The sequence below is a fragment of the Gadus chalcogrammus genome, chromosome 7 (assembly GCF_026213295.1).
Source record: "Gadus chalcogrammus isolate NIFS_2021 chromosome 7, NIFS_Gcha_1.0, whole genome shotgun sequence".
NCBI lineage: Eukaryota > Metazoa > Chordata > Actinopteri > Gadiformes > Gadidae > Gadus > Gadus chalcogrammus.
The window spans coordinates 24,898,563-24,917,939 of NC_079418.1; the positions used below are offsets into that span (position 1 = coordinate 24,898,563).

The 19,377-nt window shown below is 40.7% G+C and overlaps 2 protein-coding genes across 2 annotated transcripts; both read right to left on the reverse strand.

Annotated features, from left to right (window-relative positions):
- Window positions 1-1,041: 1,041 nt before the first annotated feature.
- htr3a (5-hydroxytryptamine (serotonin) receptor 3A) lies at window positions 1,042-6,636 on the reverse strand. Its single transcript, XM_056594846.1, has 9 exons — window positions 6,576-6,636; window positions 6,149-6,312; window positions 5,912-5,956; window positions 5,670-5,779; window positions 5,046-5,215; window positions 3,421-3,581; window positions 2,813-3,023; window positions 1,848-2,133; window positions 1,042-1,249 (listed from the first exon to the last, which is right to left on the reverse strand). Exons 1-9 carry the CDS (start codon window positions 6,634-6,636, stop codon window positions 1,042-1,044), a joined length of 1,416 nt encoding a protein of 471 aa, XP_056450821.1.
- A 6,236-nt stretch (window positions 6,637-12,872) lies between these two features.
- On the reverse strand, window positions 12,873-19,052 carry htr3b (5-hydroxytryptamine (serotonin) receptor 3B). The gene is made up of 9 exons (XM_056594847.1): window positions 19,019-19,052; window positions 18,300-18,454; window positions 18,030-18,074; window positions 17,534-17,643; window positions 16,889-17,058; window positions 16,253-16,410; window positions 14,240-14,450; window positions 13,479-13,700; window positions 12,873-13,147 (listed from the first exon to the last, which is right to left on the reverse strand). Exons 1-9 carry the CDS (start codon window positions 19,050-19,052, stop codon window positions 12,873-12,875), a joined length of 1,380 nt encoding a protein of 459 aa, XP_056450822.1.
- Between the last annotated feature and the right edge of the window lie 325 nt (window positions 19,053-19,377).

Genomic DNA, 19,377 nt, shown 5'->3' on the forward strand with positions numbered 1-19,377 from the left:
ATTATAAAAGCAATTGAAAGTCATTGTACCTTATAATGATACACTTTTGACAGCCATGTCAAAAGTGCCTCATTATGATGGCTCTTTTATGCGCTAATTACCAATATCCAGAAAGTCTTTGATACAATAGGGACACATAAGTATGGCTTATCAAGAGTTATTTTTTCCTCAACTAAGTATTTTTGAATGTTAATTAATTCAAAGTAATGAAACTGACCTGTGTTTTGACTTTTTGGAAGCATGTCAGCAAGCTTGGGGAAGAAAAGCCTTTATTTTTTTTAAGAATATATTGAGTATTGTACAACTCTTTGTGAACACAGGAGGCTATGGCTGCGTCTTCAGCACAATAGAAAGGCTCACATCCAGGATTAACATATGGATTGTATCAACACGACACAACACTGTTAAGTTAAGTAGGTAATAAGTACACACGTCATTTGCCCTTCCACAACCAATTTCCTCTCTTGATTTCAAAATTAAATAGTAGGCTAAAATACGGTTTGTTGGTTTTAATAGGTAAACCGGGTTGATCAAGTTAATGAATAGCATGAATTATATCCAGAGTTAGCTTAAGCCAGCCTGAGCGTCAGACTAGTTATGTACAGTGTGTATAATTCTCCAAACACTGTTTTCTAACCCAGCAGAACAATTCCTATGGAATATCGTTGTGGTTGCTTTTTTGTTAATGTTGAGATATTCAGTCATCTAACATGTCGTTATGCTCATCCCCAGTATCTTACATCAGCGTATCCGGCGGCAACAATAATATACAAGAATAGGTGAAGACGAGTATACTATGCACTAACATCCCACCTGGATGCTCACGTCTCCATCTGTCCTCCCCTGTTTCTTAGAGCACTGTACATGTGTGCATGACTAAGTAAAGCAGCCTGCGGCCGTAATGACACCTCTTACTCTCTAACCGCTGTACCCCCCGACGCCCCCCTGGGGCTCCCCAAGCGCTACACGGTTGGCCTGCTGCTCCATACAACCTCGGCGGAGCAGGGCGCTTCGGCTCGGCGCGCTAAAGAGTCGTAATCCTCAGACGATCTGCCACACCGACCACAGGGTGCCGAGCGTGATGCTGTACGCCACCATGGCAACCAAGTAGACCCGGAACAGCAGCACGTCCAGCACGTAGCCGATCTGCAGCCACTCCTTGGCGACCTCCCGGCATTTGTCCCTCTTCTCCAGGAAGTGGCGTATGGAGGTCACCTCCTGCAGGATGTTGTCCACCACCGGCGGGACGCCCAGGCCCCCCAGGAGACCCCCCCCGTCCCGTTCGGTTTGGTGGGGGTGGTTGTGGTGGTGGTGGTGGTGGGGGGTGGGGGGGCCGCCCAGTCCGTCGAGCCCGACAAGGCCCGTGTGGCCCATCTCGCAGGTGTGGTGGAGAGAGCAGGGCCCTGGAATACACGGAGAGCAGACCAGTCGTCTGTTGAGCCGGAGTTGGACTGAGATTAACCACGCTCTCAGGGGATATCTTCTTTTCAGATATGAAAAATTCAGAATACATATATAAAACAAAAATGATGATTGTTATATCCTAAAAATAACAAATAAGTCATGTTTAGTTTAAATTATTATTAAATAAAGTCACTCTCAGGTTCAAATGGCTGCAAGCATGGTCATTGCATGCTCGATTGCAGTTCTGCGGCAATGTGATGAAATGTGGATCATTCCAGGGCAATCGAGCGGCGAGCTTGCCAGTTCAGGGAACAGGCGTGTATCATAAGGGAGGAGGACTGAACGTTCGAAAACGTCTCTTCTCTCTTTTCTTCACCTCCCCTACCATTCAATTCACTCTGAAGTCCCTTTAAAACAAAACGACCCCTCCAATCATGCCCCCTGGCTCACCTCTCCCATAGCCGGGCTCCTTGAAGCGCTCCAGGTCGGAGGCGGCCTGGGAGGAGGAGGACGAGGACGAGGACGAGGAGGAGGAGTGCGTGGACAGCATGGAGCACAGGCGGTGCTTGGTGTGGATGCAGAAGAGGACGGGGGCTTTCTCCAGCACCAGCCGCTTCAGCCAGTCGGGAGCGGGCCGCTGCAGGTCCTGCTTGTGCACGAGGCGCACGATGATGATGGTCTCGGCCAGGCTGATCACCAGCAGCGCCATGCACACCACGAAGTACACGCCTGGAGGAGGCAGGAGGGAGCAGGTAGGGTCTGACTCACACTGGGAGTCAGACCCAAAGGTCCACATTGTACCTGGGGCCATGTTAGATACAACATGCAACTGCATTGTAAACCCGTGCGCATTAATTATAATGTATCGAATAGAAAATGTCACTGTTAATCGCTTTGGTTGCTAGTGTCTGCAAAATTTCTCCATAGCCAAGAGAGAGTGCCTATCGTGTAGGCTCTGATAGACATACTAATCTCATTTAAATGACAGCTGTGCCTTCTACATTTTTCTTTACAGGAAAAAATCAAGTGTCAATTTTATGGATATTATCTGGCGAAGACATTGTTCTTTCCCGTTGTGCAAATATTGTGTGGAAAGAAACTGTAACAGAACTCCTGGAAAGAGGTAGCACACAACATTAATCGGTTTGTGAATTGGTTGATTTTTCATTAACAGGAAACCGCTGCGTTTTAAGAGCTCTTTGTTATGTACTGCAAATACAACAATAAGCTCAATGCACTGTGGAAACAAGTTTTAATTTAGATTATTAAGCTAAAACTAATTAAAAACTAATATTGTATCATTGTTGGTAACTGTGGTACAAGCAGCATAAACGGCTGTCCCGTTGTTGGAAAACAACGAACATCATTCTAAGCGTTATGTGACGTTAACGGCTTAACTTCCACGTACCTATGAGGGGGGTTCCGATGGCGGTGGCGGGCAGCGTGTCAGACACGATGATGAGGAAGACGGAGTAGCCCAGCAGCAGCGTCACCTTAAAGGAGACCCTCTCCCCGCTGTCGGGGGGCAGGTAGAAGCCCACGATGTCCATCACCATCAGGAAGATGCTGGGCAGCAGCAGGTTCACCGTGTAGAAGAGCGGCCGCCTCCGGATCACCACCTGACCAGGGTAGGAAAGGGTTGTGTATTTAAAGGGTTTCAAATCATACGATAAATGGAGGGAGGTCAATATGGAGTGAATTTGCCCTTCTGAAGTTAAACACGTGCCATAGCATTTACTTTTTTGTGTTTAAAAAGAACGTTTAGAAGATTTAAGTTCTGTTTTTTTAGCATTAGATGTAAAAGAAAGCATGTCACTTGAGATTTGTCTCAAAAAGTGGCACACTTTTTTTTGCCTTAGCACCTACCGTTGTTTTGAAATAAACTTCAAAACAACGGCACAGATTTTCTCAAAAAGTGACACACTTTTTTAGCCTTAGCGTCGCTATGCTCTGTCTTTCTGCAGCGAAATCGGCGGAATAGGTTGGATAAAATAAATTGATTATCAAAGAGCTCACGTGGAACTTCATTTCGGCGTAGTAGTCGTCGTTGTCCAGGCTGAAGGACTTGTAGGCGGACAGCACGTGGAGCAGCTCCCACTCGCCCTGGTTCATGAACAGGCTGTGGTCTTCCTTCAGCTCCTGGGGGCTCCGCATTAGTGTGATGTTGATGTCTTTGACTGCAGTTGGGAGGCACAAGCGACCAGACAGCGAAGCAACCTACCTTATTCACCAAACCTTCTTGAATCTTTTGGGTGAACCATGAACTAATTGATGCATTGTTTTTAGTTCTGCGTTCCATTTCCCCAGGCAGCATTTAGATGCATGTTGATTGAGTTTCTATGGTTTCCCGAAAGATTCTAGACGGTTTCTGAAACCAACTGGCTACTATGAATAAGGCCAATAGTGAGAGAGCAATAGGCAGAGTTAATGACGTTTATAATCAAGCCGGTTTGTTAGGAAAAAATACTGAATTTTTTTTAGTTGCATGAATTTGTTGCCTTGACTTTATTTTGTAAAGAAATATTTTTCCCTCTGAACTCATAACACTTTTCCCTATATTTTTAGGCCTGAAATCGAGTATTGATTTTTTGACAAATTGTTTTTATATTTTGAAACAAGACACAGAATATATATATATATTGAGGCAGATAGATGGGTCCAGTAAAATACTTGGATAGATCTGTAGGTAGGCAAAAATGTGATGACATTTAAACCCAATTTTAAAAGCACACCAGGCATAATCAGATTGACAACATGTAACCTTGTCAACATAGCAGTGCTGACATAGCATAAGTCAAGCGAAACGTGACTTTCTTTTGGAATGATCTACGAGAAAACATCAAACCGTTGTTGTTTCTTTCATCTGACTTCACAGACAGAGTAGATTGGCGTTCTGATTCTCCTCTTTTACAGAGAGAGGCGTCTCAACAGAGCTATGTGTGGGCAGCAGACCTCACTATCATATGGGAACAAATAGAAACTAAGGAATTATCATAATGGTTACAATATTCCTGTGCAAAACATTTGTGACAATTTGTAAACCTACACAAAAGAGTTTTGTGTATTTTGAACATCTTTGAACATCAGTATTCCCCTTGTGTCTTCTTTTGGATATCGCCCCCCCCCCCCCCCCCCCCCATTCTTATTTCACTGATCAAAATACATGATATGTGTCCAGATTCAAATAAACTTCAAAACAACGGCCCAGATGGATGAATGTGCATGTGCGTGCATGCTGATCACAACATGCGCTGCTGCCCGGGAGCCGTCCTGAAAGAGGTTCTTTCAACCTCAGATCTCAAACGTTTGTGTGGAACAGAGAAATCCACAGGGTTTGACATAACAGGGTTTGTCCAGTCCAATAAGGTTAGGAACTCCCTAATCTAAAAAAAATATCCATATTGGACTTCATTTGGGACATCTATATAATTTAACATCTCCTGCTGTAATTATTTATACGCCTAGATTACAAGAGAAATTCTGTTTTTTGGGGGTTTTCACAAAGATTTTTTACAATTTATTATAGTTTTATATTTTGTTCCAGGGACTTCATGGTATTCACTCTATGGTAAATAGGTGGATTGATAGAAAAAATACTCTTCAACACAATCAAAATGGAATGAAAGTGGTAATGAGCATACTGGTATGGAGCCAGCTCTGGAAGGTCAGGCTGCAGTTCTGGACGTCGAAGGGGAAGTTGTAGATGTTGAGGGTGCAGGCGGTGACCACCTGGATGGGCTTGTAGTTGCTCACCAGGCCCTCGTGGGTCACGTAGACGTAGGGAATATCCGGGGACTTGCCCACGTCTACGCTGAGGAGAGAGAGGGAGACCGACACACGCAAAGAGATTTCTCAGAGTGTAAAGGACATTCAGGTGACTAATTACAACATGGTGGGACATTTTACTGGCTGTACCCTTCAATCTGTGTTTGAATATTCCCATGAAATATTATTCAAAAATACATTCTGCACCCACAATTGATCTATTATTTGATTTACAGCATTTCAACAGTTTGTACAAATAGTCAGCTGTTATTTTATACTGTAAATATATGTAGTTCTAATTGTTATATTATACATATGTTAGTATGTTACTGTTATCCACAGTAATTTGACACAGAGCAGTCTGTTTCTTATCTGACACATGCAATACTATAAATAAACGTGTTGTACTCTCCCTCATCTATTTACCTACACTAGTATACACCTGGTACTGTAACGAGATGGTCTATATTTGGCCCTAAACTTCTCCACAGGATACTTACAACTCGTTGATCAGTATGTCCGGCACCCACACATTGGCAGTTGGAATAGAGACTTGTTTCACCTCATCAAAGTCCTCTGGGTTCCAGACCATGAATTCATCAGTCCATGCCTAATGTATGCAACACAACAAATAAGTATGTAGTCGTATGGAAAGAAAATACATACTTTGTTTTGCAATGTGATTTCATTATTGCTTGGACATTTTTTAATTGGTATTCTGGAATTGTTTTCAATAACTTACCTGCCTGTACCAGATGTACGTTGTCAACACCTGGTTCTTTTCATCCTAAAATAACGGGGTCGAAAAACCAAAATGAGACATAAAAGTTCCTACAACGTGTTTGTGTGTTAATCCATCAGAGCTAAACACGTTATCGACATCGATCCCAACGTGTTTGGGTTTACGGGTATGCGTGTCCTAACTTATGTAGCGTGCAATAATCGTAACATTGACAGCATTGAAGTGATAAAAACTTACCACGTTGAGAATGGAGTAAATCATGAGGTCGATCGCCACCGAGGTGGAGTCGCGCCAGTCCTTCACGGGTCGAACGCCTTTCTTGTACCCAGCGCTCAGGAACTCGGACAGACGCACCAAGGTGGCATTGGCAAATCGTCCCATGCTGTTGCCAATCTTTTTAACTATTGGAAAGTAGTAGAGGGGATGTATTTGGCATGCATGAAGGTTTAAAAGTATTGGAAATGCATCGCAACCCCAGTGTTGGTTTGGTTATCGTACCTGGAGAAGCTGGTAGGACGCCCTGAACGAGGAGGAAAACAAGAGCTGTCCATGGTACCGAAAGTCTCATTCTGGAGTTGGTTTGACGTATTTCGAACGAGTTTGAAAAATTGATTCTTTGCTGTTAAAAGTTTCTAAGCTATACACTTTGTAATCTTTAGCCTACCTGTGTTTACAGAAGCATCAAGCTGCTGTTCTGTGCTGCTGGCTCGCTGGTCCAAAACCATGTGACGTCGTTGGACCCACGAGGGTGTGTCCTCCTCTAGGCAGGACTCGCCGCTTGAGATAGTTTGTAAGCGTACGGAAGTGTTGCTATTCTTGTTATATGTTAAGATATTTGTGGGGAAATATACTTCAATCATAGGCCTAGTCTGAAAAGACAAAAGCCAACCTTGATATGTTTCTAGGTTCAAGCCTGACAGGGCAGCAGCATAGACTGAATAGTATTATAATTGTGTATAAAAGCACAATGTTATATTTTTTGTGCTTTTTCCTCCTTTATTGAAATTTAAAATAAAAGTCTCTTCTATAGTTGACTCCCAGGAGAAAGGTTGGTGGTTTGATTCCCATTCAGTGACAGTTATAGTAGGCCTATGGGGCCAGCTTATATCCTTGGTAGGAAAATCTTCTTAAATATAAAGGTAAAGATGGCTCTTATGGGACGCGTGACAAGGTTACAAGTCCCATTTGAAACCTTTTGATAACCTTTTATATAAAATGAATACGTGTATAATGCATGCATCATAACCCTATCCCAAAAATGTAATTCCTCTGCCTGTTAGAGCTTTTGTCATTCATTTTAAGTGACCTAAATTCCAATTGCCTAAATCTATTTCAAATGTTGAAATTTTACATTTTAAGATGCTTTACTAGGTGGAAACACGTTTTTATTGCTGGGGAAATACTACATCTTGTACTACTAGTCCTTATGATATATGTGTGTGTATATATATATATATATATATATATATATATATATATATATATATATATATATATATATATTTTTTTTATTTTTTTTTTTCTAGGTGGAAACACGTTTTTATTGCTGGGGAAATACTACATCTTGTACTACTAGTCCTTATGATATATGTGTGTATATATATATATATATATATATATATATATATATACACACATATACTACTAGTACTTGTACTACTAGTCCTTATGATATATGTGTGTATATATATATATATATATATATATACACACATATACTACTAGTACTTGTACTACTAGTCCTTATGATATATGTGTGTATATATATATATATATATATATATATATATATATATATATATATATATATACACACACATATATCATAAGGACTAGTAGTACAAGATGTAGTATTTCCCCAGCAATAAAAACGTGTTTCCACCTAGAAAATATTTTTATATATATATATATATATATATATATATATATATATATATATATATATATGCACACACACATATATATATATATATATATATATATATATATATACACACACATATATCATAAGGACTAGTAGTACAGTGTTACCCCTTATGTTACGGCCAATAAAAAACAACAGTGTTACCCCTTATGTTTTTTTTCATGACGACCAATAAAAAACGGCAGTGTTACCCCCTATGTTTTTTTTCATGACGGCCAATATAAAACAACGGTGTTACCCCTCATGTTACCCCCTAAAACATAGGGGGTAACACTGTTGTTCCTCATTGGTCGTCATGAAAAAAACCGCAAGGGGTAACACTGTCGTTTTTTATTGGTCATCATGAAAAAAAACATAAGGGGTAACACTGCCGTTTTTTATTGGTCGTCATGAAAAAAAACATAAGGGGTAACACTGTCGTTTTTTATTGGTCGTCATGAAAAAAAACATAAGGGGTAACACTGTCGATATTTATCAAATAAAACACAGGGGGTAACACTGTTGTTCTTCTTTGGTCGTCATGAAAAAAACCGCAAGGGGTAACACTGTAGTTTTTATTGGTCGTCATGAAAAAAAACATAAGGGGTAACACTGTCGTTTTTATTGGTCGTCATGAAAAAAAACATAAGGGGTAACACTGTCGTTTTTTATTGGTCGTCATGAATAAAAACATAAGGGGTAACACTGTCGTTTTTTATTGGTCGTCATGAAAAAAAACATAAGGGGTAACACTGTTGTTTTTTATTGGTCGTCATGAATAAAAACATAAGGGGTAACACTGTCGCTTTTTATTGGTCGTCATGAATAAAAACATAAGGGGTAACACTGTCGTTTTTTATTGGTCGTCATGAATAAAAACATAAGGGGTAACACTGTCGCTTTTTATTGGTCGTCATGAAAAAAAACATAAGGGGTAACACTGTCGCTTTTTATTGGTCGTCATGAAAAAAAACAAAAGGGAAATAATAGAAATACACACATACATTTTAATGTCATGTATATCCTCTTTATTGATGATTGATTATGGTGTATTGTCATCGCCTCAGTGGTGCAGTGGAGTGCACTCTACCTAACCCACTGGTGACCGCGGCTCAAATTCTGTAGAAAACACAATACCTTTAATTTCAAACATAATGCTATCATGTCTATTACACTGTCATGTATAACCACAGACATATTTAAATTACAAATCTCAGTGGGAAGTGGAGAGAACTGTGAGCTAACCCCCTGGAGACCGGGGTTCAAGTCCGGTTGATGTCCTCTGTTGGAAGACTCTTATCTCTATTTCATGCGAATTATAGAGTCAAGTATAACCATTGTGTTGGCTTTATTCTGTGTCTTGATGGTGCATTGATTTTTTCGGAGGTTAACACTCTAAACAGCTCAGGTCTGGATCCCCGCAAAAATGTCGACCGGGGTGCCACTGTCGTTTTTTATTGGTCAACATGGAAAAAACATGAGGGGTAACACTGTCGATATTTATCAAATAAAACATAGGGGGTAACACTGTTGTTCTTCTTTGGTCGTCATGAAAAAACACGAAGGGGTAACACTGTCGTTTTTTATTGGTCGTCATGAAAAAAAACATAACGGAAATAATAGAAATACACACATACATTTTAATGTCATGTATATCCTCTTTATTGATGATTGATTATGGTGTATTGTCATCGCCTCAGTGGTGCAGTGGAGTGCACTCTGCTTATCCTACTGGAGATCGCGGCTAAAATGCTGTGGGAAACACAATATCTGTCGTTTTTTATTGGTCGCCATGAAAAAAAACATAGGGGGTAACACTGTCTTTTTTTATTGGTCGTCATGAAAAAAACCGCAAGGGGTAACACTGTAGTTTTTATTGGTCGTCATGAAAAAAAACATAGGGGGTAACACTGTTGTTCTTCTTGGGTCGTCATGAAAAAAACCGCAAGGGGTAACACTGTCGTTTTTTATTGGTCGTCATGAAAAAAAACATAAGGGGTAACATTAGTTCTTATTGGTCGTCATGAAAAAAAACATAAGGGGTAACACTGTCGTTTTTTATTGGTCGTCATGAATAAAAACATAAGGGGTAACACTGTCGTTTTTTATTGGTCGTCATGAAAAAAAACATAAGGGGTAACACTGTCGTTTTTTATTGATCGTCATGAAACAAAACATAAGGGGTAACACTGTCGTTTTTTATTGGCCTTCATGAAAAAAAACATAAGGGGTAACACTGTCGTTTTTTATTGGCCGTCATGAAAAAAAACATAAGGGGTAAAACTGTCGTTTTTTATTGGCCGTCATGAAAAAAAACATAAGGGGTAACACTGTCGTTTTTTATTGGTCGTCATGAAAAAAAACATATGGGGTAACACTGTCGTTTTTTATTGGCCGTCATGAAAAAAAACATAAGGGGTAACACTGTCGTTTTTTATTGGCCGTCATGAAAAAAAACATAAGGGTGTTATACTGTCGTTTTTTATTGGTCGTCATGAAAAAAAACATATGGGGTAACACTGTCGTTTTTTATTGGCCGTCATGAAAAAAAACATAAGGGGTAACACTGTCGTTTTTTACTGGCGGTCATGAAAAAAAAACTAGGGTGTTATACTGTCGTTTTTTATTGGTCGTCGTGAAAAAAAACATAAGGGGTCACACTGTCGTTTTATATTGGCCGTCATGAAAAAAAACATAGGGGCTAACACTGTTGTTTTTTATCAGTCGTCATGAAAAAAAACATATGGGGTTACACTGTCGATATTTATCAAATAAAACATAGGGGGTAACACTGTATTGGTTGTCATGAAAAAAAACGCAAGGGGTAACACTGTCGTTTTTTATTGGTCGTCATGAAAAAAAACATAAGGGGTAACACTGTCGGTTTTTATTGGTCGTCATGAAAAAAAACATAAGGGGTAACACTGTCGTTTTTTATTGGTCGTCATGAAAAAAAACATAAGGGGTAACACTGTCGTTTTTTTATTGGTCGTCATGAAAAAAAACATAAGGGGTAACATTGTAGTTTTTATTGGTCGTCATGAAACGACCAATAAAGACGGCCAACAGTGACAGTGTTACCCCCTATGTTTTTTTTCATGACGGCCAATATAAAACAACAGGGCTACCCCTATGGTTTTTTTCATGATGACCAATAAAAAACGACAGTGTTACCCCTTATGTTTTTATTCATGACGACCAATAAAAAACCAATAAAAAACGACAGTGTTACCCCTTATGTTTTTTTTCATGACGACCAATAAAAACCGACAGTCCTTATGATATATGTGTGTATATATATATGTGCATATATATATATATATATATATATATATATATATATATATATATATATATGTGCATGTATATATATATATATAAAAAATATTTTCTAGGTGGAAACACGTTTTTATTGCTGGGGAAATACTACATCTTGTACTACTAGTCCTTATGATATATGTGTGTGTGTATATATATATATATATATATATATATATATATATATGCTTCAAATAAACATTTGTGTTGGACAGTGAAGAGTTGAAGGAGGTGATGTCCTCAAGAGACGAGGTATGCTCAGATGGCTCATTGGTCAGCTCTAACACATCATAAGAGATATCTCTGGGTTCAAGCCTGAAAATGTGCCAGCCTATACATGATTTGAACACTTGGCACTGTATGAATTGGCCACTGTAGAGAAAAATATTGAAGCAAAAAGTATTGAAGCCGCCTACAATTGTAGTACACTTAAAAAAAACACTTCTGTGGCAAAACGAGAAACATGGCAAATCTGTCTGGCTAATGGGCCGATTTATATCACAGTCTATTCATGAATGTACATCTTAGCCCTTGATTAATAAAGTTATTAATTGCACTGACGGGAAGTACCTCTGTTGTTTCAGCGCGGTCTCCCCTGCCAGATAACTTTACACTATGTAACACAATCCACTGGAGGTGTATGCCGGTAATGTGGAAAAATTATAGGCCCACAGGGGGAGACTACTGTGAAGTGCCTTTTTATTCATTTCTCAAAGCTATTAGGAAGCCACAAGGGTAGGATGTTACGAACCCAGTGCTCCAAATGGTCTCTATTGATTGGTTTAGGGGGCCGGCAGAGGTTGGGTAAGCACACACTTGAGTGGCTGTGATTTATTAATTATGTATTATGCAGATTGGATCAAAATCAATGTGTTTGTTTTATCTTTGTAAAACACTGCATTGAGACGTCTATCACTTCTTATTTAGGGATTACATATGACGACATGTTTACCCTAATATGCTGAAGTCTCCGTCCTCAAGTTCTTTTATGTTCCAGTGAGGTAAACTGTTAATTTATAAAACACATTTATTATGGCTTCCACAAAACACAATAAGAATCACAGATACAGATGACACTGTTTTATTAACAGATTAGTTAACAATCAGGGAAAGAATATAATTTGCATTACAATTCTGACATATATAGATACAGTCACAATATCAGAGAGCACCAGGGACATAGACATATAGGTGGTTTGAGCTGTGGTGAACGCTGGGTTAAACTAAGCGGCTAAGTGGGGCTTTTAACATTGTTAACAATCCAGTAGATGGTTTGAATCCTTATACAGTCTATGGTTCAAATACTTATGAAGTCTCTGATTTAAACCCTTATACAGTCTATGGTTTAAATCATTATACAGACTATGGTTTTAATCCTTAGACAGTATATGGTTTACATCCTTATAAGGTCTATGGTTTAAATCCTTATACAGTCTATGAATTTGAAACCCTTATAAATGGTTTAAATCCTTATACAGTCTATGATTTAAACCCTTATACATTTTATGGTTTACATCCTTATAAAGTCCATGGTTTAAGTCCTTACACAGTCTATGATTTAAACCCATATACATTTTATGGTTTACAGCCTTATACAGTCTATGGTTTAAACCCTTATACAGTCTATGGTTCAAATCCTTATGAAGTCTATGATTCAAACCCTTATACAGTCTTAGATTTAAACACTTACACATGTGTATATGTTTTAAATCCTCATACAGTCTTTGCATTAAACACCTGTCAGGCCAGGCCCCAGCTGAGCCAGAGCAGCACCAGAGTGGAGGTGTACAGGACCAGGATGAACAGGTACACCCGGAACAGGACACGGTCCACCTTGGAGCAGAGCACCAGCCACTTGCCCTGGGCCACGTCCTCGCTCTCCCCCTCGGCGAGGGCGAGGCGCAGGCAGAGCAGGTCCTGGAGGATCCAGTCCAGCCTGGAGCTCAGACCTTCCCACAGATCCTCCAGGGACAGCACGGGACTCTCTCGGGGCGGGAGGCGGTCGAAACCAAAGCCTAGCGTAATAGAGATGGGGAACACAAAAATCATTTTTAAACTGTGATACGTTTTTTGTTTGTTTGTTCTTGTTTTGAGTGTCTGGATCTTCGACACTATAACACGTTGGCTCTGTAGTTGCAAAGCCAATGTGTTGAGATTGCAATAACGTTGCATCGCATTATAACTACAATTACGATGTTGTATATTAACACCCCTCTCACGCTGAATGTAGAGCTGTACACACACTTACGTGGAGAAGTCAATCTGAGAAAATTGTTATTTATGAAAACGAATAAAAAATAAATGTAAAGGAGTTCATTTTTTGTGTTCCTGTTGCCGCTCACTCACTTCCTGACGCCTGCAGGGCGAGGTCATCCAGCGTCCTGGTGGAGGCGGTGGTGAAGATGCTCTCGGCAAAGCTCTGGCCCAGGGAGCCGTAGCGGTCCAGCAGCTGGGCCGACACCGACATCTGCCGCACCTCCGTCTCCCCGTGGTGCAGCAGCTTGATGGCCAGGATGGACTTGGCAAGGCTCAGCATCAGCAAGGCCATGCAGGCCGCAAAGAACACCCCTGGGAATCAGGGGGTGAGGAGGAAGAGAACCGGGCATTGGGTTCGCATTGGGTTCTTTGGATATATACAGTGCATAGAATATATTGTAGAATCGATTCTAATAAATTTATGTTCATAGAAAATATATAGTTATGTATATATATATAGTTATTTATATATATATATATATATATATATATATATATATATATATATATATATATATATATATATATATATATATATATGTATAATATGTATATATATATGTATATGTATAATATGTATATACATATATATATATATATATATATATATATATATATATATATATATATATATATATACATACTTGTTACTTGCAACAAATAAGAAAGAGCAATGTTTAAAATAAATGCTGAACTAATCACATGAGCCGATTTGTCCATTCATCCATCCTGGTAAGTGATGGGGCCCTCGCTGACAAACAAGCAATGCAAAAAAGAAAACACTGGAACTCTGGTTGATTTACGAGACGTACCGAGCCAAAAGCAGCCCTGACAGCATGCCAAGTGCTTACCTATGAGCGGAGTAGTGACTGCGGTGGCAGGTAGCTCATCCATCAGGTTGACTCTGAAGACGGTGTATCCCAGGAGAGTGCTGGTCTTGAAGGTGACGCGTGTGCCGCTGTTGATGGGCAGGTAGAAGCTCATGACATCCACCAACATGAGGAAGATACTGGGGATGAGTAGACCCACCACGTACAGCAGCGGCCGTCGCCTGATCAGCACCTGAAAGTGACCCTGGAAATGAGCATTGACCACTGCACAATTCTTCCAGTGCAGTGTTATCTTTGACTGTCCTGCTGAGCATGAATATTGATAGTAGGGTTAGGGCTTAACCCTTTTACTTAATAATCTGCTATTTTTACACCCTAACCCTACAATCTTCCCATAACTAAACCTTAATACAGAATCCTGTATTGAGTTCTGTATTAGAACCCTAACCCTGACCTGCTACCCAAAAAACCCAACCCTAAACCCTAACACTGAAACCAAACCTCAGCCCTAAAAACAAACCCTATAAACCAAAATCCTAACCCCTAAACCAAACCCTTGACCTCAAACCAAACCCTAGAATTAAAATCAAACACTTAAACCATACGCTAAAGTCAAACACCGAACCCTAATACGAAAACTTAAACCCAAAACCCATAAACCAAAAAGGTAGAGGTCGAAATGAAATGACTACAAAGTAATAGTCTACCTGTTCTTTCAGTCACCCCTTTTTGATTTTTGCAAATAGATAGCAGCCCAGTGGAGCAAATAATGATTGAAACCAGATGCTAAGTGCATGGTTTGGGCAAAAAACATGACAGGACTGACACAACCATTTCCCTATGCACCTCTGTGTCCTGCCGTATTTCATAATTTTAAGAGATGTGTGCTATGGCTCTTTGAACATCGATAATAATATCCCTCATCCTGGGCACTGGTGTCACCGTGCCTGATAGCACCCATGACTGACCTTGTTCTGCAGTCCTCCAAATATCTCCACGCAATCAGCATAGTTTTACCAGTGGGCCAGCTCCCGGCGAAGAGTAAAGGGAGAGGACCGTAACTGAAAGCCTTTAGCCCTTTGAGCAGAGTAAAGAGCTGCCAAACCATCGCACTCAGCTCCGCAGCCTCCCTCACTACATCTCCACCTGCAATGGGCCGTGAGCCCATTTCCCCTCGCCACTAACAAGTAGTCCATTGATCAGCCAGCCACTGAGACAGTCTCATTATAGCCCCTCTCTCTTTCTCTTAACCCCCCACCCACCTCAGTCTCATTCTTGCTCTCTCTCTCTCTGTCTCTCTCTCAAACACACGGACACACAGACACACAGACACACCCGGGCACACGGGCACACGCACACACACACACACACACACACACACACACACACACACACACACACACACACACACACACAGTCCTTTTTACAAGCCAGACCACCCCAGTCCCATCTTTTAGCATTAGCTCACTACCAGAATCCATGAGGGTTTGCAGCAAATTGCTTAAACGCCTACACAGTGTGAGAAAGAGTCAAAGAGAGCGAGGGCGAGAGGGAGGGAGGGAGGGAGAGAGATAGGCCTGCGGATGGCCAGGGGTTTAACATTGCCATCGATAAGCAATTACATTCATCACAAGGCAGTTACAGACTTATTGGGAGTGCAAATAGATTACAGTGGAGGATTTAATTTGAAGGATCCAAAAAAATAGAAGTGGATGTATGAGCCATGCTTTAATGTGAAGCTTAAATGTTCACTTGTTAATGTAATTTGCATCAGCAGCTAAAACAAACAATGATGAATCTTAAGAAAGACCAAACCTCATTCTCATTAATAACACAAAATCATCCAGGGGGTGTGTGATGTAAAATTATTAAATGCATATTTTCAAAGTCAACTAAGGCCCCATATACAGTAGATTGAGTCGACCTCAGGAAAACACTTAACTCAGTGACATTCTCCCCCCTGTGCTCTGCATGAGCGGACAAAGCGTGTACACTACTAAGAGGGAACATGAAATGTTTGCAGACCTTACGCACATTGAACTGAATGTGAGCGTATTCCCCCCCAGCCTGTTGGAGCTGCCAGTAGTGAGAGGGGATGGACAGCAGCTCCCACTCCCCGTCGTTCATGAACTCTGTCTGCTCGCTGGCGATGGCCTCGGCACTCCTCCACAGGGCCAGGTCTAGTTCCTGCACTGGAGGCGGGACACGGGAGGCACGGGCCAATCAGGTGAAAGGGGAGGAGTTACAGTGGCATAAAGGAAAGGAAATCAGTGAGAAGCGGCTGCTCAATTGCATGATAGAAGTGTGTGGGGGTGAGGGATGGTGGAAGGTCGTGCCAGAAGCACAGGATTAGAGAGGATGGAGGAAAAGTGGGTTGGAGGAGGGATGGACACATTGTGTTCAGCCGTGTAGGGAGTGAGATCTACACCATTTATGATTGTGTGTTCCGTGATTGGGCTTACGTGCCCTCTTGTTCGGTCACTTTAAAGAGTAACCCAACACCTCAGTAAAACTAAGACTGGTGAAAAAATATATCAGAATTGAGCCCCCCCTCTGGTCTCACATGAAGACTTTCACTTAAAAGTGTGCGAGTTGTCCGTTGTGTGGAATTTATTCTTAAATCCCTCTGCAATTCTCTCCCTCTAAAAATACAAGCCTTGAAAAGAGGACCTGAGTGGAGCCAGCTGCGGAAGGTGAGGGTGCAGTTCTGCTTGTCGAACGGGAAGGCGTATAGCTCCAGTTTGCAGGCCAGCACAGCCTGGATGGGCCGGTAATTCTTCACGAGCCCAGAGGAGTTGACGTAGACGTAGGGGATAGGAGGGGACTTTCCCTCATCCACGCTGCCAAAACATACACCAGGAGAACGTTATTGAATGGCTTACTATTAATCCAACGCAATTCATGCAAAGCGATGGATAATGCGTACAGACACATGTCATTCAGGAGCTAGGTAAAGGTTTGGCATCATTGTTGAGGATGCTTAGAGAGTGCGGACGATGGAACCCAGAACATTCAGCTGGCCTTGAATTTGTAAACCTTTGCAGCTACAATGTCATTCAATTGGGACATTGCTATTGAAGAGTAACACTAAACACTAAAACCTGAATTCAGGACATAGGAAAAGAAGGTTACTGCATTTGTATGCAGGTCACGCCATATACAAGCTACTTGGAAACACCAATTGTGTGATGCCCCCCTTAATGTCTGCAATTGAAATACAGATTCAGCTGTATGAAAAAATAGGCCATTTTTACATCTATGTGCATGCATGGGTCCCCACTTTACAATTATTATTCGATTTTTTTTCCCCCTTACAATTCACTGACGATAACATCAGGTACCCAGATGGCATCTGACAACAGCGAGATCTCAGTGATTCCATCAAACTCCTCAGGATCCCACACCAAGAACTCATCTGTCCAGATCTGATAGCAGCACAGAAAGACACACAATGATATCTAAGGACATCTCAGCAGGAGAGCTGACAGCAATCTGTAAGGAAAGAATACAGTCTTTATATTCCCTAGACTCAAATGGAAAGTGACTGAGACGGATAGATATACATTAACATGCACATGCTTGCATCGGTGCATATAAGCAAACATCCATTTTCAATGAGGTATTCTTATTGAAAAGGTCAGCGCAACCAATGCTGTGCTCCCAGCGAAAGACTTGCACGCACAACAATGCACACATGAAGGCACCTATCCTGAATGCAATCACTTTCCATTAGGCACCACCATACTGCAGTTCCAACAGTCTTATATTTGATAGAGAAATAACTTAGAATAAGAATTTAGAATACACTTACTTGTCTGTACCAAATACATGTGGTAAGGCTCTGGGTTTTTCCATCCTAGGTAAAATGAAGTAAAGAAGGAAGGACTGGATGAATGAATCAAGTGACAAATGATTGAAAGGAAGAATTAAATAAGTGTATAATAGCACTACAATCCTACAAGGCCATATAAGCTTCTGGCACACGTCTCTCTTTATGTATTGAAGCGATGAAACAGTTTTTAATCTGAATTGTAATCTCTAAACATGCATCTGTAAATGCTGAAGCTGTTTAAGTGTGTACCACGTTGAGGATGGACTGCAGGATGAGGTCTATGTAGACCACGGTTGGGCTGGTCCAGTTCTGCACGGGCCGGACCCCCGAGTCGTAGCCCCGCAGCAGGGTCCGGGTCAGCTGGTTCAGGGGGGACCTCTTGTGCTTCTCGGGTACACAGGCCACTTCAGCAGGAGGGTAACAAGACCTGGGTTATCTGAGGCTTTATTCATTCGCTAACATGGTCAACACTTCTTTTTCCCGGTAAAGTGAGATATGGAGGAAAACGTCATTTATCATTTGTTGTCAACCATGACAACATCTGAACATTTGAAATTAGGAATTGCAAAAATGTGCCACTCAATTGAACACAATTTAAGTAAGGATAAAACAGCAATGTCAAGACCAAATACGCGTGATATTATATGACGACCATACTCTCATTCTCTGAACAACCAAACAAACAATTATACTAATAATAGGTGAAGAAGATGAGAAGATAAATAATATTAAAATTAATTCTATCATTGAATGAATACATTGTTGTGGCAGAAACACAACAGTACACAACTAAAGGGATTAAGGCAATTACCATAAGCAGCATTAAGAACAAAGAAAAATAATGACCAAAAAAATATGAAACACGTCATAAATACTGTCACATATGTCACAATTCTTTTTATATTTGAACAGGAGTCTCCTCCTGAAACATCCCTATCATGTTCAAAACAACATACTGAGCGTCTTACCTGAAGACAACAGCAGCAGCCAGATGTATGCCATGGTCACTATCAAGTGCCTTCACAGCGTATGTCCAGGTCTTCACAGGTCCAGTTGAAATAAATAAACGATTGAAAAACAAAAACACTAATGCATACTCAAAACACAAAAGACATTGTGTTTTGAGGAGCAGTTTGCGTAGAGGTACAGCGAGATGGAATTGCGTATGAAAGTTGGTACTGCTGGTATTGATTTTGCAATGCTATGGAGTAACTTGATGCGTACGTTTATGAGTGTGGAAGGAGACAATTCTTTCCCCCAGAGAGGCTGTGCCATGCTGTTCTGTTGGTTCATCATAGCAAAGGATGATGAAACTGTATTGAATATT